Below are 21,803 nucleotides of genomic sequence, written 5' to 3'. Positions count from 1 at the left end.
CAGTATTGTTGTAATTGTCATTATTACAAATAAATAAAAAAATTATTAAATCGGCCGATTAATCAGTATCGCCTTTTTGGTCCTCCAATAATCGGTATCGGCGTTGAAAAATCATAATCGGTCGACCTCTAGGGTGTATGCAAATGTAAGCATGTACTTCTGTGCATAATGTGTGTGTGTGTGTGTGTGTGTGTGTGTGTGTGTGTGTGTGTGTTCGCCCACCTGGATGCGTTCTGTGGTGGTGGGCCACAGGGCCCTGCAGACGACCTTCTTGACCACGTCAGGCAGCAAACTGATGACGATGAGCAGGATGATGCTGAGCCAGGCCGGACCGCTGGACAACATCTGAATAAACACATAGTACATCCTCTGGTAGTTCAGGAAGGGCCTGGGGAGAGGAGAGAGGATCAATGAACACATAGTACAACCTCTGGTAGGGAGACCGAGAAGACAAGATCTATTTCACCTATATCTATGTTTATAACATTTGCATAAACACATAGTACTTCCCCTGGTAACATGGAGAACAGAAAACAATAAGGTATACTAATACATACCAAATGATGCCTCCCCATAGCAGAGAGAAGATGACGAAGAAAAGCAGCGAGCCCCAGATGACAAAGTGGTTGATCCACGTCCAGTAGTGTGTGTCCAGGGCGAGCTGTGAGATGGAGAGAGACAGAGACAGAGAGAGACACAGAGACAGAGAGAGAGACAAAGAGAGAGACAGACAGAGAAAGAGAGACAGAGAGAGACAGACAGAGAAAGAGAGGTGGAGAAAGACCATTGACTGGTAATTAATTCAAAACAGTAGAATTCACTCTAATATCAAGTCCCTTTAACATCTAGCATAAAGTAGTGCCTTAGAGGTAGTGATGAGTAGGAGGTTACTGTAAAGTAGTGCCTTAGCGGTGGTGATGGGTAGGATGTTACTGTAAAGTAGTGCCTTAGTGGTGGTGATGAGTAGGATGTTACTGTAAAGTAGTGCCTTAGCGGTGGTGATGGGTAGGATGTTACTGTAAAGTAGTGCCTTAGCGGTGGTGATGGGTAGGATATTACTGTAAAGTAGTGCCTTAGCGGTGGTGATGGGTAGGATGTTACTGTAAAGTAGTGCCTTAGCAGTGGTGATGGGTAGGTTGTTACTGTAAAGTAGTGCCTTAGCGGTGGTGATGGGTAGGTTGTTACTGTAAAGTAGTGCCTTAGCGGTAGTGATGGGTAGGATGTTACTGTAAAGTAGTGCCTTAGCGGTGGTGATGGGTAGGTTGTTACTGTAAAGTAGTGCCTTAGCGGTGGTGATGGGTAGGTTGTTACTGTAAAGTAGTGCCTTAGCGGTGGTGATGGGTAGGATGTCACTGTAAAGTAGTGCCTTAGTGGTAGTGATGGGTAGGATGTTACTGTAAAGTAGTGCCTTAGCGGTGGTGATGGGTATGTTGTTACTGTAAAGTAGTGCCTTAGCGGTGGTGATGAGTAGGATGTTACTGTACCTTTAAGGTGACTGTGAACACCAGCACAGTGAAGACCAGAGTCCCAAACGTCCAGTTACCAAACATCTGTGGAGAGGAAGGTATTACAGAGAGAAATCACACGATTAGACATGCAGCCATTTCAGAGGACAGTATGCTACTGTAATTACAGTCAGCCTGGACTAACTCACTTCCTTTGCATTACTACATATGTTTGTGGCTATGTTAAGCTTTTTAAATGAGCAATTATCCAGGATTAATCCATACAAAAATCACACAGTTTAGTTGTATTTTCCAGAGATGTTTTTTTCATTCAATTATATGAAGTCAAACCAGTGCAGAGATGGAAAATGGATATTAAACTATTTTCAAGCTGCTTCAAACAACAACAATATGTGCACTATTTCTCTTAATTCTGCATTTAAAGTACAGAATAACCTGAAATGACCTATAGATGTGTCTCTAAAATAAACATCTTTACAAATAAAACATGTTCTGTACGTTCAAATAGCTTGTGATGTTGATGGAATGCTAATACCCAAACCAACGGTGATGAGGGTCAACACCATGAAGTTACCTACCAACACATAAACCCACCTGCTTTCCTCAAGGGGGCTTAAAGGGACAATTCCCCCCAATGTATGAATACACCTGACAAACTTTGACTGAGGGAGAACTATCCTTTTAACAGTCCAAATGAGCTGCTTCTTTAAAACTACTGCAAGGGCCAATGAAATGCAGTGATAGAAGAGAACCTTGAAAAACTCCTTCTGTCTGTGTTGTTTATACTTCCTGTTTTCACCCTTTCCTTTTATCTGCCAAATATTTCACCAAAACAATAAGTTTGAGATAGAAGTCTAGTCTGCCCACAGACGGTCATTTTGTTTCAAATTGCATAACTATGAAATATCCAACCTGACATGTCCTATACAACAATATCTGTCAAATGTACTTGGCCATTCATTTCCTTTGTCACATACTGTAGTCTATAGTGTACGGGTGGGACAGTGTGAACCCTGAGCTCTAATACCCTGATGCCTAACCCAGTCTTACAGTCTTCAGCCTTGCGTTCTGACAGGAGATGACATCTTAGAGTAGGGGTAGCCAATCCTGGTCCTGGAGGGTCGCGGCGTGTACAGGCTTTTGTTCCAGCCCAGCTCTAACACACCAGATCAATTGTGTTATAGATCAATACCATTTGTTGATTATCTACAACAGGTGTGTTAAAGCTGGGCGGACACAAAACCCTGACCTAAAGACTCAATATGAGCCGTTCCCTACCACCCACCATGGTGGATGTCTACTAGCAGAAACCACTGTTGTACCGGACACACAAACAACATGAGGAAGCCTGGACTACGGCAACTACACAATGAGACGAGTGGAGTTGGAGTATGGGTCTACTATTACTACACGGATATACCTACAGCTCATTGGCCTATACAGGCAGTAGGGGTTGGATATGAGGGGATACCTATTGGATGAGTTGATGACGGGCGGTTTGGTTACGCAATGTGACGGGCAGTGGAGGGGGAGGGGGGGGTAAACAGTCCAACTAAAACAGGGTGACAGACAGATAGGGACAGGCTTACCATCTGTGTGTTGGTTGTCATTAGCTGAGGAGAGAACGAGAAGCATAAAGAACAAGCAACATAAAGGTAAGAGGAGAAGAAGAGGAGGAGGAAGAAGAGGAAGAAAATAACAGAAAGAACTGGAAGCCAGAAAACTAAAACATCTGATATTCAAAGGATATAAAGCAAAAACAGGCAAATCAAAGCAATCCAACAGGTTAAAGTGATATAAAGGAAGAGATATAAAAGGAGAAACGGCACAGAGGAAGATGTCTGCAGACTCAACATGCTTTCCTTTCATAGATATGAATGGGAGATCCGGTCATGGTTTTATGCAAAGGATCACAGGTGAATCTGCAGGCCAGGAGATCTCATGTCATCCATTTACCTAAAATCACCACACCCTCCACAGACGACAGCTGTTCTGACTGAAGTTTTAGAATGTTGTTCACTAACATGAATTCAATGTCAAATGAACTCAAAGGTCCATGTTGAATTGTGGGTAAAAGCTGGGTCAAATGTACATTGATGACAATTACGTTTTCCCTGTTGACAAAACGTGGAAACAACGTCGATCCAACCTGTGTGCGACCAGTGAACTCACTCATAACCCACAGTCACAATCAGCCACTCCACATCCCAATCACTGGACACTCCTTCACGGCAGGAACATAAACACTTGACATGGGCTTGGAGAAGTGCAGTATGATCAGACGATCATTATATACATCACACCAACATATACTCTTTAACGCAGTACTCCAGTAGCCACGGCGACGGTGTCTTTACCTGTCCGTTGCTGGTGAAGGTGCTGTTGTTGAACAGGAAGTAAGAACCAAAGAAGAAGACGATGGCGTCGAACACCCCCAGGAAGGTCCAGTAGATGAAAATGGGCCAACGCAGGAGAGAGTTCTTAGCTATGTCCCTGTAGAGAGGAAACATTACAGTACACATTACATACAGTAAATATAGGAAGGAGTTCTGAGCTATGTCCCTGTAGAGAGGAAACATTACAGTACACATTATATACAGTAAATATAGGAAGGAGTTCTGAGCTATGTCCCTGTAGAGAGGAAACATTACAGTACACATTATATACAGTAAATATAGGAGGGAGTTCTGAGCTATGTCCCTGTAGAGAGGAAACATTACAGTACACATTATATACAGTAAATATAGGAGGGAGTTCTGAGCTGTGTCCCTGTAGAGAGGAAACATTACAGTACACATTATATACAGTAAATATAGGAGGGAGTTCTGAGCTGTGTCCCTGTAGAGAGGAAACATTACAGTACACATTATATACAGTAAATATAGGAGGGAGTTCTGAGCTGTGTCCCTGTAGAGAGGAAACATTACAGTACACATTATATACAGTAAATATAGGAGGGAGTTCTGAGCTATGTCCCTGTAGAGAGGAAACATTACAGTACACATTATATACAGTAAATATAGGAGGGAGTTCTGAGCTATGTCCCTGTAGAGAGGAAACATTACAGTACACATTATATACAGTAAATATAGGAGGGAGTTCTGAGCTATGTCCCTGTAGAGAGGAAACATTACAGTACACATTATATACAGTAAATATAGGAGGGAGTTCTGAGCTGTGTCCCTGTAGAGAGGAAACATTACAGTACACATTATATACAGTAAATATAGGAGGGAGTTCTTAACTATGTCCCTGTAGAGAGGAAACATTACAGTACACATTATATACAGTAAATATAGGAGGGAGTTCTTAACTATGTCCCTGTAGAGAGGAAACATTACAGTACACATTATATACAGTAAATATAGGAGGGAGTTCCTAACTATGTCCCTGTAGAGAGGAAACATTACAGTACACATTATATACAGTAAATATAGGAGGGAGTTCTTAACTATGTCCCTGTAGAGAGGAAACATTACAGTACACATTATATACAGTAAATATAGGAGGGAGTTCTGAGCTATGTCCCTGTAGAGAGGAAACATTACAGTACACATTATATACAGTAAATATAGGAGGGAGTTCTTAACTATGTCCCTGTAGAGAAGAAACATTACAGTACACATTATATACAGTAAATATAGGAAGGAGTTCTGATCTATGTCCCTGTAGAGAGGAAACATTACAGTACACATTATATACAGTAAATATAGGAGGGAGTTCTTAACTATGTCCCTGTAGAGAGGAAACATTACAGTACACATTATATACAGTAAATATAGGAGGGAGTTCTTAACTATGTCCCTGTAGAGAGGAGACAAGAGATCCATGTTATCTGATGACCAGACACCTGAGCATAATGCTTGCATTACATTAGTCTATATACTATGTATTTCTGGATTTAATTAGATGGTTATGTTTTCCCATTCATCTATAGATTCCTTTCAATTCATACTAATGTCTGACACATTTAGATTTTGGGGTGAATTGTCCCTTTAACCAGAAGAATTCCAAGCTAACATCAATCTCACTTTCTATTAGTCTCCAGAGCTAAAACAGCATTCCTCCACCACAACTGTGAGCAAGGCAGCATTGATTTAACAGTTAGCTGACAAATCCAGGCATGGAGGAATGACCTGATGCCAGTCAGATGCCTTTCTGCCTGCTGCATTGTTAGTCTAAATTTTCCACACAATTACCCATAGGTAGCTAGCAGGAAAATGGAGTATTGATTGTCACCAGGCAGAGAGAGGAAAAGCAAACAAAAACATCAAGCATTTACTGGCAACACCACTGAACAATGTGAGCTTTACACTGTATATATGGATTCAAACAAGTGTGTCTACGTGATTCTATTATTATCAAGTAACGTCTTACAACATCTTGAGAATGTGAATGTGGCTGTTGTTTAGTAACAGAGTTCATATGAGGAGAGAGATGGCAGTCACGGCAGTCACAGTTTGCCAAGAGCTGATAGGATTTTACAATTATCTGCTCAGTATGATCTGAGGAAACGCTGTGGAAGAGATCAACTGAGGAACATTCCCAATGTGAGATTTTCTAACAGTCTACACAAATGTATCACATCACACTATTGCATGCTGGGACAGGCAGTTGGTGGGTAGCACCTACACTATATATACAAAAGTATGTAGACACAGCTTCAAATGAATGGATTCAGCTACTTCAGCCACACCTGCTGCTGACAGGTGTAAACAGGAGAACACTACCGTTCAAAAGTTTAGGGTCACTTAGAAATGTCTTGTTTTTGAAAGAAAAGCACATTTTTTGTCCATTAAAATAACATCAAATTGTTCAGAAATACAGTGTAGACATTGTTAATGTTGTAAATGACTATTGTAGCTGGTAACGGCTGATTTTTAATGGACTATCTACATAGGCGTACAGGGGCCCATTATCAGCAACCATCACTCCTGTGTTCCAATGGCACGTTGTGTTAGCTAATCCAAGTTTATCGTTTTAAAAGGCTAACTGATCATTAGAAATGTCACACGCTGACCATAGTTTGCTTTGTATGTTTCTATGTTTTGTTTGGTCAGGGTGTGATCTGAGTGGGCATTCTATGTTGTGTGTCTAGTTTGTCTGTTTCTGTTTGGCCTGATATGGTTCTCAATCAGAGGCAGGTGTTAGTCATTGTCTCTGATTGGGAACCGTATTTAGGTAGCCTGTTTGGTGTTGGGTTTTGTGGGTGATTGTCTCCTGTGTCAGTGTTTGTACCACACGGGACTGGTTTCGGGTTTTCACATTTATTGTTTTGTAGTTTGTTCATGTATAGTTTTTCTTATTAAAAAACCATGAACTTCAACCACGCTGCGTATTGGTCCGCCTCTCCTTCAACGGAAGAATCTTGTTACAAGAAACCCTTTTGCAATTATTTTAGCACAGCTGAAAACTGTTGTTCTGATTTAAAGAAGCAATAAAACTGGCCTTCTTTAGACTAATTGAATATCTGGAGCATCAGCATTTGTGGGTTCGATTACAGGCAAAAAAATTCCAGAAACAAAGAACTTTCTTCGGAAACTCGTCAGTCTATTCTTGTTCTGAGAAATGAAGACTATTCCATGCAAGAAACTGCCAAGAAACTGAAAATCTCGTACAACGCTGTGTACTACTCCCTTCACAGAACAGCGCAAACTGTCCCTAACCAGAATATAAAGAGGAGTGGGAGGCCCCGGTGCACAAGTGAGCAAGAGGACAAGTACATTAGAGTGTCTAGTTTGAGAAACAGACGCCTCACAAGTCCTCAACTGTCAGCTTCATTAAATAGTACCCACAAAACACCAGTCTCAATGTCAACAGTGAAGAGGCGACTCCGGGATGCTGGCCTTCTAGGCAGAGTTGCAAAGAAAAAGCCATATCTCAGACTGACCAATAAAAATGTAAGATTAAGATGGGCAAAAGAACACAGACACTGGACAGAGGAACTCTGCCTAGAAGGCCAGCATCCCGGAGTCGCCTCTTCACTTGACATTGAGACTGGAGTTTTGCGGGTACTATTTAATGAAGCTGCCAGTTGAGGACATTTAATAGCCTTCATTTCTCAGAACAAGAATAGACTGATGAGTTTCAGAAGAAAGTTATTTGTTTCTGGCCATTCTTAGCCTGTAATCGATGTCACGACTTCCACCGAAGTCGGTCCCTCTCCTTGTTCGGGTGGCGTTCGGCGGTCGACGTCACCGAGCTTCTAGCCGTTACCGATCCACCTTTCATTTCCATTTGTTTTGTCTTGTCTTCCCACACACCTGGTTTCAATTCCATCATTACATGTTGTGTATTTAACCCTATGTTCCCCCCATGTCCTTGTCCGGAATTGTTTATTGTAGAGCTTGTGCACGTTATGCTGGTGTGTATAACGGGTTTTGTTTACCCATTGATTTATTGTTCTGTTTACGGTGGTTTTGTTTATTAAACTGTGCCGTTGTAAATCAGTTTTTTCTCTCCTGCGCCTGACTTCTCTGCCACCAGTACGCACCCCCTACAATCAAACCCACAAATGCTGATGCTCCAGATACTCAACTAGTCTAAAGAAGACCAGTTTTATTGCTTCTTTAATCAGGACAACAGTTTTCAGCTGTGCTAACATAATTGCAAAAGGGGTTTCTAATGATCAATTAGCCTTTAAAATGATAAACTTGGATTAGCTAAAACAACATCCCAATGGAGTGATAGTTGCTGATAATGGGCCTCTGTACGACCTATGTAGATATTCCATTTACAACATTAACAATGTCTACACTGTATTTCTGATCAATTTGATGTTATTTTAATGGACAACAAAGAAAGTGCTTTTCTTTCAAAAACAAGACATTTCTAAGTGACCCAACACTTTTGAACGGTAGTGTATATAATCAAGCACACAGCCATGCAAACTCCATAGACAAACATTGGCAGTAGAATGGACTTACTGAAGAGCTCAGTGACTTTCAACGTGGCACCGTCAAAGGATGCCACCTTTCCAACAAGTCAGTTAGTCACATTTCTGCCCTGCTGGAGCTGCCCCGGTCAACTGTAAGTGCTGTTATTGTGAAGTGGAAACGTCTAGGAGCAACAACGGCTCCGTCACAAAGCGGTAGGCCACACAAGCTCACAGAACAGAACGGCCGAGTGCTGAAGCGCGTAGGACATACAAATAGTCTGTCCTCGGTTGCAACACTAAGTACCAAGTTCCAAACTGCCTCTGGAAGCAACATAAGCACATTAACTGTTCGTCGGGAGCTTCGTGAAATGGGTTTCCATGGCCGAGCAGACGCAAGATCACCAATTGATGGTAGCTGAAGGATGGGATTAAAAACAAACTAAATATAGCTATTGTAAAATACATTGTTTCCGTATAATTTATATAGTATGTATAAGCTGGAAGTAGAAGCCTAAGTGTTGTTGTCCATTAGTTTACTCCAATTAGGTGAGGGGTGGTAGGATTTAGAGGAAAAATAATAAAGGAAAATATATTTTGAAAAATATGTATACAAAAATATATATGGGGGATTTGAAATGACGCAGACAATTACATTGATAGAAGCTACAATCTGCAGTATTACAGCTGACATCACCGATTACCAAGCATCGGCTGGAGTGGTGTAAAGCTCGCCGTCATTGTACTCTGGAGCAGTGGAAACACGTTCTCTATAGTGATGAATCACGCTTCACCATCTGGCAGTCCGACGGAGGAATCTGGGTTTGGAGGATGCCAGGAGAACGCTACCTGCTAGAATGGATAGTGACAACTGTAAAGTTCAGTGGAGGAATAATGGTCTGGGGCTGTTTTTCATGGTTTGGGCTAGGCCCCTTAGTTCCAGTGAAGGGTTATCTTAACGCTACAGCATACAATGACATTCTAGAGGATTCTGTGCTTCCAACTTTGTGGCAACAGTTTGGAGAAGGCCCTTTCCTGTTTCAGCATGACAATGCCCCTGTGCACAAAGCGAGGTTCAAACAGAAATGGTTTGTCGAGATCTGTGTTGAAGAACTTGACTGGCCTGCACAGAGCCCTGACCTCAACCCCATCAAAACATTTTGGGATGAATTGGAACGCCAACTGTAAGCAAGCTTAATCACCCAACATCAGTGCCCGACCTCACTAATGCTCTTCTGGCTGAAAGGAAGCAAGTCCCTGTAGCAATGTTCTAACATCTAGTGGAAAGTCTTCCCTGTAGAGTGGAGGCTGTTATAGCAACAAAGGGGGGACCAACTCCCTATTAATGCCCATGATTTTGGAGTGAGATGTTTGACAAGCAGGTGTCCACATAGTTTGGTCATGTAGTATACCTGTAGAGGGAGGGGTCTTTCTTGAGGATGTCCATGTTGATGTGCTGCTCGATGAGGCTGAAGAGCAGGATGGGTAGAGAGGTAAAGCTGATATTGTACAGTGTCAGATAGGCTGTGTCATACAGCGGCTGGAGAGAGACAGGATGGTAGAGAACAACCAAGATCAGTCATTTAAAACAATATTTATACCTTACTCATTTGTCATGCATTCTTAACCAGAGAAAAACTATTCAAACTTCTCCACAAAGTCATGGTTTAAAGTACTACAATTTTGGGCACATCTTTTATGTACCTGTTGGGAGAAGCCACAGAAGAACTGGTAGAGGAACTGAGGGAAGATGAAGGCGACATTCTGAGGAAAAAGAAAATAATGTTTTAATGCTTAATCATCAGTAGTCCTAAATTACATTTAGTGAGAAAACACTCACTTTGTAGAAGAAGTACTGGACAAGCTCTGAGATGCGGATGTAGTAGTAGTGTCCGTGAACCAGCAGCATCTTCTTCAGGTGTTTGAACTTCGGGATGGCGTAGTCGCTGTTCCGCGCTGCCTGGCGACCCTCTTTACCCATGATGCCTTAGGGGAGGACATGACTGAGCGCTTTTACCATTTGTTATGCGAGTCATATACATGAATAAAAATATATAAAACAAATATATATATAAAATCAACCAATCTAAATCGTATTCAAATAACTTTATTGAAAAGAGGTCCATTTACAGTGAACAGGGTAATACTAACCGATCCCCACGTGAGCCTCCAGGATCATGCTAACATCATTAGCCCCGTCTCCAATGGCTAGCGTGATGGGGTGTTCTGGAGACGATTTGATCAGCTTCACAATCTGGTAACACAACATTTCAGGATCAGTGAGATCCTGTTTTTTAAAATCTGTAATTCATCAAAGAAGATATGTCTTATACAGACAATTTTGTAAAGAGAGTTAGAGCTAAACCTACAGACATTGTTATATGAACCTAACCACTGTATATTAACGTGACAGAGAGGATGCATGTAGTAATCAAATCAAATCAAATCAAATCAAATTTTATTTGTCACATACACATGGTTAGCAGATGTTAATGCGAGTGTAGCGAAATGCTTGTGCTTCTAGTTCCGACAATGCAGTAATAACGAGCAAGTAATCTAACTAACAATTCCAAAAAAAACTACTGTCATACACAGTGTAAGGGGATAAAGAATATGTACATAAGGATATATGAATGAGTGATGGTACAGAGCAGCATAGGCAAGATACAGTAGATGATATCGAGTACAGTATATACATATGAGATAAGTATGTAAACCAAGTGGCATAGTTAAAGTGGCTAGTGATACATGTATTACATAAGGATGCAGTCGATGATATAGAGTACAGTATCAACGTATGCATATGAGATGAACAATGTAGGGTAAGTAACATTATATAAGGTAGCATTGTTTAAAGTGGCTAGTGATATATTTACATCATTTCCCATCGATTCCCATGATTAAAGTGGCTGGAGTAGAGTCAGTGTCATTGACAGTGTGTTGGCAGTAGCCACTCAATGTTAGTGGTGGCTGTTTAACAGTCTGATGGCCTTGAGATAGAAGCTGTTTTTCAGTCTCTCGGTCCCAGCTTTGATGCACCTGTACTGACCTCGCCTTCTGGATGGCAGCGGGGTGAACAGGCAGTGGCTCGGGTGGTTGATGTCCTTGATGATCTTTATGGCCTTCCTGTAGCATCGGGTGGTGTAGGTGTCCTGGAGGGCAGGTAGTTTGCCCCCGGTGATGCGTTGTGCAGACCTCACTACCCTCTGGAGAGCCTTACGGTTGAGGGCGGTGCAGTTGCCATACCAGGCGGTGATACAGCCCGCCAGGATGCTCTCGATTGTGCATCTGTAGAAGTTTGTGAGTGCTTTTGGTGACAAGCCGAATTTCTTCAGCCTCCTGAGGTTGAAGAGGCGCTGCTGCGCCTTCCTCACGATGCTGTCTGTGTGAGTGGACCAATTCAGTTTGTCTGTGATGTGTATGCCGAGGAACTTAAAACTTGCTACCCTCTCCACTACTGTTCCATCGATGTGGATGGGGGTGTTCCCTCTGCTGTTTCCTGAAGTCCACAATCATCTCCTTAGTTTTGTTGACGTTGAGTGTGAGGTTATTTTCCTGACACCACACTCCGAGGGCCCTCACCTCCTCCCTGTAGGCCGTCTCGTCGTTGTTGGTAATCAAGCCTACCACTGTTGTGTCGTCCGCAAACTTGATGATTGAGTTGGAGGCGTGCATGGCCACGCAGTCGTGGGTGAACAGGGAGTACAGGAGAGGGCTCAGAACGCACCCTTGTGGGGCCCCAGTGTTGAGGATCAGCGGGGAGGAGATGTTGTTGCCTACCCTCACCACCTGGGGGCGGCCCGTCAGGAAGTCCAGTACCCAGTTGCACAGGGCGGGGTCGAGACCCAGGGTCTCGAGCTTGATGACGAGCTTGGAGGGTACTATGGTGTTGAATGCCGAGCTGTAGTCGATGAACAGCATTCTCACATAGGTATTCCTCTTGTCCAGATGGGTTAGGGCAGTGTGCAGTGTGGTTGAGATTGCATCGTCTGTGGACCTATTTGGGCGGTAAGCAAATTGGAGTGGGTCAAGGGTGTCAGGTAGGGTGGAGGTGATATGGTCCTTGACTAGTCTCTCAAAGCACTTCATGATGACGGATGTGAGTGCTACGGGCGGTAGTCGTTTAGCTCAGTTACCTTAGCTTTCTTGGGAACAGGAACAATGGTGGCCCTCTTGAAGCATGTGGGAACAGCAGACTGGTATAGGGATTGATTGAATATGTCCGTAAACACACCGGCCAGCTGGTCTGCGCATGCTCTGAGGGCGCGGCTGGGGATGCCGTCTGGGCCTGCAGCCTTGCGAGGGTTAACACGTTTAAATGTCTTACTCACTTCGGCTGCAGTGAAGGAGAGACCGCATGTTTCCGTTGCAGGCCGTGTCAGTGGCACTGTATTGTCCTCAAAGCGGGCAAAAAGTTATTTAGTCTGCCTGGGAGCAAGACATCCTGGTCCGTGACTGGGCTGGGTTTCTTCCTGTAGTCCGTGATTGACTGTAGACCCTGCCACATACCTCTTGTGTCTGAGCCGTTGAATTGAGATTCTACTTTGTCTCTGTACTGGCGCTTAGCTTGTTTGATAGCCTTGCGGAGGGAATAGCTGCACTGTTTGTATTCAGCCATGTTACCAGACACCTTGCCCTGATTAAAAGCAGTGGTTCGTGCCTTCAGTTTCACACGAATGCTGCCATCAATCCACGGTTTCTGGTTAGGGAATGTTTTAATCGTTGCTATGGGAACGACATCTTCAACGCACGTTCTAATGAACTCGCACACCGTATCAGCGTATTCGTCAATGTTGTTGTCTGACGCAATACGAAACATCTCCCAGTCCACGTGATGGAAGCAGTCTTGGAGTGTGGAGTCAGCTTGGTCGGACCAGCGTTGGACAGACCTCAGCGTGGGAGCTTCTTGTTTTAGTTTCTGTCTGTAGGCAGGGATCAACAAAATGGAGTCGTGGTCAGCTTTTCCGAAAGGGGGCGGGGCAGGGCCTTATATGCGTCGCGGAAGTTAGAGTAACAATGATCCAGGGTCTTTCCACCCCTGGTTGCGCAATCGATATGCTGATAAAATTTAGGGAGTCTTGTTTTCAGATTAGCCTTGTTAAAATCCCCAGCTACAATGAATGCAGCCTCCGGATAAATCGTTTCCAGTTTGCAGAGAGTTAAATAAAGTTTGTTCAGAGCCATCGATGTGTCTGCTTGGGGGGGGATATATACGGCTGTGATTATAATCGAAGAGAATTCTCTTGGTAGATAATGCGGTCTACATTTGATTGTGAGGAATTCTAAATCAGGTGAACAGAAGGATTTGAGTTCCTGTATGTTTCTTTCATCACACCATGTCACGTTGGCCATAAGACATACGCCCCCGCCCCTCTAGTAAGACTTCCTATGTAAATGTCAGTACATATTACATCACAGCCTATATTCCTCTGCCTCCTAGCACAGTGGAGGAGAACTAGAGGGAATAGTGGTATTTTGCAGTAAGAAATAGTGACAGTCATATCAGACAGAGCTCAATAGAACTCCTCAGTATGAGATAGTGAGTCATATCAGACAGAGCTCAATAGAACTCCTCAGTATGAGGTAGTGACAGTCATATCAGACAGAGCTCAATAGAACTCCTCAGTAAGAGATAGTGAGTCATATCAGACAGAGCTCAATAGAACTCCTCAGTATGAGATAGTGACAGTCATATCAGACAGAGCTCAATAGAACTCCTCAGTAAGAGATAGTGAGTCATATCAGACAGAGCTCAATAGAACTCCTCAGTATGAGATAGTGAGTCATATCAGACAGAGCTCAATAGAACTCCTCAGTATGAGATAGTGACAGTCATATCAGACAGAGCTCAATAGAACTCCTCAGTAAGAGATAGTGAGTCATACCAGACAGAGCTCAATAGAACTCCTCAGTATGAGATAGTGAGTCATATCAGACAGAGCTGAATATAATATACTGTAACTCCTCAGTCCCAAATAACGTCTGCTATGATAGGTGGGGTCTAATGTGAGCGAAAGAGAGCGAGAAGAGAGGGAGACAGAAAGATAATGGGTCGGAGAGAAATAGAGTGGAGAGAGAGGGGAAACATTCTGGAGTGGCACTAATTGGTGACCAGAGAACAGAGGTGTGGGGAGGGGGGGAGGTAGTGGAGTCCAGTAGAGAGGTGAAACATCAACCAGCTCAACACTCCATCAGACTGTGTCAGTGCTTCCTTCACTTAATCTAGCCGTGACGGATCACATGACACCAAAGTCATGTTGGTCAGAAATAGGTGTGGAAACGTGTCGTTTGAAATAACTCGGCCTGTTAGACTACCTGTGCTTTCTGGAGGGGAGCCATGCGGCAGCAGAGCACAGCGCTGCAGTTCCTACAGATCTCCAGGAAGATCTCCTTGTAGTTCCCCTGACTGGAGTCCTCCTGACTGGGCTTCAGCACCGCAGACAGCGTGGCCCCGTCGATGATCAGACCGTAGTCCACACAGTCAGCAGACAGACTGGGGACACACACACACACAGATACATACGTTAACACACACAGTCTTTAACTAACCTTGTGGGGACACACAATTTATAACCATTCAAAATCCTATTTTCCCTAACTCCTAACCCTAAACCTAACTCTAACCCTAACCCCAAAACCTAACCTAACCCCTAACCCTAAACCTAATTCTAACCCTAATTATACCTTAACCCTAAACCCCCTAGACTAACAAAATGTCCCCAGTTGGTAAAATGTCTGTATGTTTACTATTCTTGTGGGGACTTCTGGTCCCCACAAGTATAGTTAAACACATCCAGGTGCACGTGTGTGTGTGTGTTGGGATCCCGGCACCCACCCTGAGAAGGTGTCTCTGGTCATGCTACCATGCTGCCTGAGTACAGTTTTACTCAGGTCAAACAGAACTTCATGTAGACTCTGTTCCTCGGTGCGTTTGGTGGTCAGCTCCAGTATCTGTGTGGAGCGGCGGAACAGCTTGCTAGCGTAACAAGTAGCCGCCGCCGTCTCCATCTTGTCTCCGGTCAGCACCCACACCTTCATCCCAGCCTTCTGGAGAGACTCGATGGTGTCTGCTGCCTTGTCCTGGAGCCTGGAGAACAGGCAACATAAAGTCAGGCAGCAGTCAATGGAGCAACGCTGTACATGGTCATCAGCAGTCAATGGAGCAACGCTGTACATGGTCATCAGCAGTCAATGGAACAACGCTGTACATGGTCATCAGCAGTCAATGGAGCAACGCTGTACATGGTCATCAGCAGTCAATGGAACAACGCTGTACATGGTCATCAGCAGTCAATGGAGCAACGCTGTACATGGTCATCAGCAGTCAATGGGGCAACGCTGTACATGGTCATCAGCAGTTAATGGGGCAACGCTCTACATGGTCATCAGCAGTCAATGGGGCAACGCTGTACATGGTCATCAGCAGTCAATGGGGCAACGCTGTACATGGTCATCAGCAGTCAATGGAACAACGCTGTACATGGTCATCAGTAGTCAAAGGAACAACGCTGTACATGGTCATCAGCAGTCAATGGAGCAACGCTGTACATGTTCATCAGCAGTCAATGGAGCAACGCTGTACATGGTCATCAGCAGTCAATGGGGCAACGCTGTACATGGTCATCAGCAATCAATGGAACAACGCTGTACATGGTCATCAGCAGTCAATGGGGCAACGCTGTACATGGTCATCAGCAGTCAATGGAACAACGCTGTACATGGTCATCAGCAGTCAATGGGGCAACGCTGTACATGGTCATCAGCAATCAATGGAACAACGCTGTACATGGTCATCAGCAATCAATGGAACAACGCTGTACATGGTCATCAGCAGTTAATGGGGCAACGCTGTACATGGTCATCAGCAGTCAATGGGGCAACGCTGTACATGGTCATCAGCAATCAATGGAACAACGCTGTACATGGTCATCAGCAGTCAATGGAACAACGCTGTACATGGTCATCAGCAGTCAATGGGGCAACGCTGTACATGGTCATCAGCAGTCAATGGGGCAATGCTGTACATGGTCATCAGCAGTCAATGGGGCAATGCTGTACATGGTCATTAGCAGTCAAAGGAACAATGCTGTACATGGTCATCAGCAGTCAATGGGGCAATGCTGTACATGGTCATTAGCAGTCAAAGGAACAATGCTGTACATGGTCATCAGCAGTCAATGGGGCAATGCTGTACATGGTCATTAGCAGTCAAAGGAACAATGCTGTACATGGTCATCAGCAGTCAATGGGGCAACGCTATACATGGTCATCAGCAGTCAATGGGGCAACGCTGTACATGGTCATCAGCAGTTAATGGGGCAACGCTGTACATGGTCATAAGCAGTCAATGGGGCAACGCTGTACATGGTCATCAGCAGTCAATGGAACAACGCTGTACATGGTCATCAGCAGTCAATGGAGCAACGCTGTACATGGTCATCAGCAGTCAATGGAACAACACTGTACATGGTCATCAGCAGTCAATGGAGCGGGGCTGTACATGGTCATCAGCAGTCAATGGTACCACACTGTACATGGTCATTAGCGGTCAATGGGGCAACGCTGTACATGGTCATTAGCAGTTATTAGCAGAACGCTGCATTCTGTCAATCTTTCAATAGTTTTTCTAAATCTCTAATTCTACCACATCCATACAGAGCAGAGATGATTTGTTCAGGTTTACAATCAAAGCAGAATGGAATGGTGCAGACACAAACAGTTTAGAATAAAAGTAGGATGGAATGGTGCAGACACAAACAGTTTAGAATACACGTAGAATGGAATGGTGCAGACAAACAGTTTAGAATACAAGTAGAATGGAATGGTGCAGGCAAACAGTTTAGAACACAAGTATAATGGAATGGTGCAGACAAACAGTTTAGAATACAAGTATAATGGAATGGTGCAGACACAAACAGTTTAGAATAAAAGTAGAATGGAATGGTGCAGACACAAACAGTTTAGAATACAAGTAGAATGGAATGGTGCAGACACAAACCGTTTAGAATACAAGTAGAATGGAATGGTGCAGACACAAACAGTTTAGAATACAAGTAGAATGGAATGGTGCAGACACAAACAGTTTAGAATAAAAGTAGAATGGAATGGTGCAGGCAAACAGTTTAGAACACATGTAGAATGGAATGGTGCAGGCAAACAGTTTAGAATACAAGTAGAATGGAATGGTGCAGGCAAACAGTTTAGAATACAAGTAGAATGGAATGGTGCAGACAAACAGTTTAGAATACAAGTAGAATGGAATGGTGCAGGCAAACAGTTTAGAACACAAGTAGAATGGAATGGTGCAGACACAAACAGTTTAGAACACAAGTATAATGGAATGGTGCAGACAAACAGTTTAGAATACAAGTATAATGGAATGGTGCAGACACAAACAGTTTAGAATAAAAGTAGAATGGAATGGTGCAGACACAAACAGTTTAGAATACAAGTAGAATGGAATGGTGCAGACACAAACAGTTTAGAATACAAGTAGAATGGAATGGTGCAGACACAAACAGTTTAGAATACAAGTAGAATGGAATGGTGCAGACACAAACAGTTTAGAATAAAAGTAGAATGGAATGGTGCAGACACAAACAGTTTAGAATACAAGTAGAATGGAATGGTGCAGGCAAACAGTTTAGAATACAAGTAGAATGGAATGGTGCAGACACAAACAGTTTAGAATACAAGTAGAATGGAATGGTGCAGACACAAACAGTTTAGAATACAAGTAGAATGGAATGGTGCAGGCAAACAGTTTAGAATACAAGTAGAATGGAATGGTGCAGGCAAACAGTTTAGAATACAAGTAGAATGGAATGGTGCAGACAAACAGTTTAGAATACAAGTAGAATGGAATGGTGCAGGCAAACAGTTTAGAATACAAGTAGAATGGAATGGTGCAGACACAAACAGTTTAGAATAAAAGTAGAATGGAATGGTGTAGACACAAACCGTTTAGAATAAAAGTAGAATGGAATGGTGCAGACACAAACCGTTTAGAACACAAGTAGAATGGAATGGTGCAGACACAAACAGTTTAGAATAAAACTAGAATGGAATGGTGCAGACACAAACCGTTTAGAATACAAGTAGAATGGAATGGTGCAGACACAAACAGTTTAGAATACAAGTAGAATGGAATGGTGCAGGCAAACAGTTTAGAATACAAGTAGAATGGAATGGTGCAGGCAAACAGTTTAGAATACAAGTAGAATGGAATGGTGCAGACAAACAGTTTAGAATACAAGTAGAATGGAATGGTGCAGACACAAACAGTTTAGAATAAAAGTAGAATGGAATGGTGCAGACACACACAGTTTAGAATAAAAGTAGAATGGAATGGTGCAGACAAACAGTTTAGAATAAAGTAGAATGGAATGGTGCAGAAACAAACAGTTTAGAATACAAGTAGAATGGAATGGTGCAGACACAAACAGTTTAGAATACAAGTAGAATGGAATGGTGCAGACACAAACAGTTTAGAATAAAAGTAGAATGGAATGGTGCAGGCAAACAGTTTAGAATACAAGTAGAATGGAATGGTGCAGACAAACAGTTTAGAATAAAAGTAGAATGGAATGGTGCAGACACACACAGTTTAGAATAAAAGTAGAATGGAATGGTGCAGACACAAACAGTTTAGAACACAAGTAGAATGGAATGGTGCAGACACAAACAGTTTAGAATAAAAGTAGAATGGAATGGTGCAGACACAAACAGTTTAGAATAAAAGTAGAATGGAATGGTGCAGACACAAACCGTTTAGAATAAAAGCAGAATGGAATGGTGCAGACACAAACCGTTTAGAATAAAAGCAGAATGGAATGGTGCAGACACAAACCGTTTAGAATAAAAGTAGAATGGAATGGTGCAGACACAAACAGTTTAGAATACAAGTAGAATGGAATGGTGCAGACACAAACAGTTTAGAATACAAGTAGAATGGAATGGTGCAGACACAAACAGTTCAGAATAAAAGTCCTACGGAATGGTGCAGACACAAACAGTTTAGAATAAAAGTAGAATGGAATGGTGCAGACACAAACAGTTTAGAATACAAGTAGAATGGAATGGTGCAGACACAAACAGTTCAGAATAAAAGTCCTACGGAATGGTGCAGACACAAACAGTTTAGAATAAAAGTAGAATGGAATGGTGCAGACACAAACAGTTTAGAATACAAGTAGAATGGAATGGTGCAGACACAAACAGTTTAGAATACAAGTAGAATGGAATGGTGCAGACACAAACAGTTTAGAATACAAGTAGAATGGAATGGTGCAGACACAAACAGTTTAGAATACAAGTAGAATGGAATGGTATAGACACAAACAGTTTCGAATACAAGTAGAATGGAATAGTGCAGACACAAACAGTTCAGAATAAAGGTCCTACGGAATGGTGCAGACACAAACAGTTTAGAATACAAGTAGAATGGAATGGTGCAGACACAAACAGTTTAGAATAAAAGTAGAATGGAATGGTGCAGACACAAACAGTTTAGAATAAAAGTAGAATGGAATGGTGCAGACACAAACAGTTTAGAATACAAGTAGAATGGTGCAGACACAAACAGTTTAGAATACAAGTAGAATGGAATGGTATAGACACAAACAGTTTCGAATACAAGTAGAATGGAATAGTGCAGACACAAACAGTTCAGAATAAAGGTCCTACGGAATGGTGCAGACACAAACAGTTTGGAATAAAAGTCCTACACCAACTATCTCCAGTAAGATACCGTTGTCAAAATGTAGTGTTGTTCTGTTTTACATTGTAAAAGTATCACTCACTATCTAAATGTAGTTAAGTCCAGTATAGTCATGGCCAAAAGTTGAGAATGACACAAATATTAATTTTCACAAAGTTTGTATGATGGCAATTTGCACATACTCCAGAATGTTATTATGAATTTAGATTAATTGCAATTAATTGCAAAATCCCCCAAAAACATTTCCACTGCATTTCAGCCCTGCCACAAAAGGACCAGCTGACATCATGTCAGTGATTCTCTCGTTAACACAGGTGTGAGTTTTGACGAGGACAAGGCTGTAGATCACTCTGTCATGCTGATTGTGTTCAAATAACAGACTGGAAGCTTCAAAAGGAGGGTGGTGCTTGGAATCATTGTTCTTCCTCTGTCAACCATGGTTACCTGTGCTGTCATCATTGCTTTGTACAAAAAGGGCTTCACAGGCAAGGATATTGCAGCCAGTAAGATTGCATCTAAATCAACCATTCATCGGATCATCAAGAACTTCAAGGAGAGCGGTTCAATTGTTGTGAAGAAGGCTTCAGGGCGCACAAGAAAGTCCAGCAAACGCCAGGACCGTCTCCTAAAGTTGATTCAGCTGCGGGATCGGGGCACCACCAGTGCAGAGCTTGCTCAGGAATGGCAGCAGTGCATCTGAGTGCACAGTGAGTGCATGAGTGAGTGCATCTGCACGCGCAGTGAGGCAAAGACTTTTGAAGGGTGGCCTGGTGTCAAGAAGGGCAGCAAAGAAACCACGTCTCTCCAGGAAAAACATCAGGGACATACTGATATTCTACAAAATGTACATTTTCTCTGATGAATCCCCTTTCTGATTGTTTGGGGCATCCGGAAAAAAGCTTGACCAGAGAAGACAAGGTGAGTGCTACCATCAGTCCTGTGTCATGCCAACAGTAAAGCATCCTGAGACCATTCATGTGTGGGGTTGCTTCTCAGCCAAGGGAGTGGCCTCACTCACAATTTTGCCTAAGAACACAGCCATGAATAAAGAATGGTACCAACACATCCTCCGAGAACAACTTCTCCCAACCATCCAGGAACAGTTTGGTGACGAACAATGCCTTTTCCAGCATGATGGAGTACCTTGCCATAAGGCAAAAGTGATAACTAAGTGGCTCGGGGAACAAAACATCGATATTTTGGGTCCATGGCCAGGAAACTCCCCAGACCTTAATCCCATTGAGAACTTGTGCTCAATCCTCAAGAGGCGGGAGGACAAACAAAAACCCACGAATTCTGACAAACTCCAAACATTGATTATGCAAGAATGGGCTGCCATCAGTCAGGATGTGGCCCAGAAGTTAATTGACAGTATGCCAGGGCGGATTGCAGAGGTCTTGAAAAAGAAGGGTCAACACTGCAAATATTGACTCTTTACATCAACTTCATGTAATTGTCAATAAAAGCCTTTGACACTTATGAAATACTTGAAATTATACTTTAGTATTCTGTAGTAACATCTGACAAAAATATCTAAAAACACTGAAGCAGCAAACTTTGTGAAAATTAATATTTGTGTCATTCTCAAAACCTTTGGCCACAACTGTACACAGGAGGCTGGTGGCAACTTAATTGGGGAGGATGGGCTTGTGGTAATGGCCGGAGTGGAATTAGTGGAATGGTATCAAATACATGAAATGTGGGGTTTCCATTCTCTCCGTTAGAGCCAATATTATGGGCCGTC

At 42.9% G+C, this 21,803-nt stretch overlaps 1 protein-coding gene across 4 annotated transcripts in view; it reads right to left on the bottom strand.

The window, feature by feature from the left end:
* LOC112235393 (phospholipid-transporting ATPase IH-like) overlaps positions 1-21,803 on the bottom strand; it is a 100,310-nt gene that overhangs the window by 7,211 nt on the left and 71,296 nt on the right. For 3 of the 4 annotated variants that reach the window (XM_042323872.1, XM_042323874.1, XM_042323875.1), the window contains 11 exons: positions 15,176-15,427; positions 14,656-14,833; positions 10,492-10,594; positions 10,181-10,326; positions 10,045-10,104; positions 9,753-9,880; positions 3,824-3,959; positions 3,056-3,079; positions 1,485-1,550; positions 558-661; positions 223-388 (listed from right to left, as the gene is read on the bottom strand). In XM_042323872.1, coding sequence (XP_042179806.1) covers positions 223-388; positions 558-661; positions 1,485-1,550; positions 3,056-3,079; positions 3,824-3,959; positions 9,753-9,880; positions 10,045-10,104; positions 10,181-10,326; positions 10,492-10,594; positions 14,656-14,833; positions 15,176-15,427 — 1,363 coding nt within the window. The remainder of the gene's footprint in view (positions 1-222; positions 389-557; positions 662-1,484; positions 1,551-3,055; positions 3,080-3,823; positions 3,960-9,752; positions 9,881-10,044; positions 10,105-10,180; positions 10,327-10,491; positions 10,595-14,655; positions 14,834-15,175; positions 15,428-21,803) is intronic. The other variant, XM_042323873.1, reaches the window with a different exon arrangement.

The sequence above is a fragment of the Oncorhynchus tshawytscha genome, linkage group LG07, assembly GCF_018296145.1.
Source record: "Oncorhynchus tshawytscha isolate Ot180627B linkage group LG07, Otsh_v2.0, whole genome shotgun sequence".
Taxonomy (NCBI): Eukaryota; Metazoa; Chordata; class Actinopteri; order Salmoniformes; family Salmonidae; genus Oncorhynchus; species Oncorhynchus tshawytscha.
Note: the sequence above shows the minus strand (reverse complement) of the source record. Positions and strands in the feature narration are given on the sequence as shown.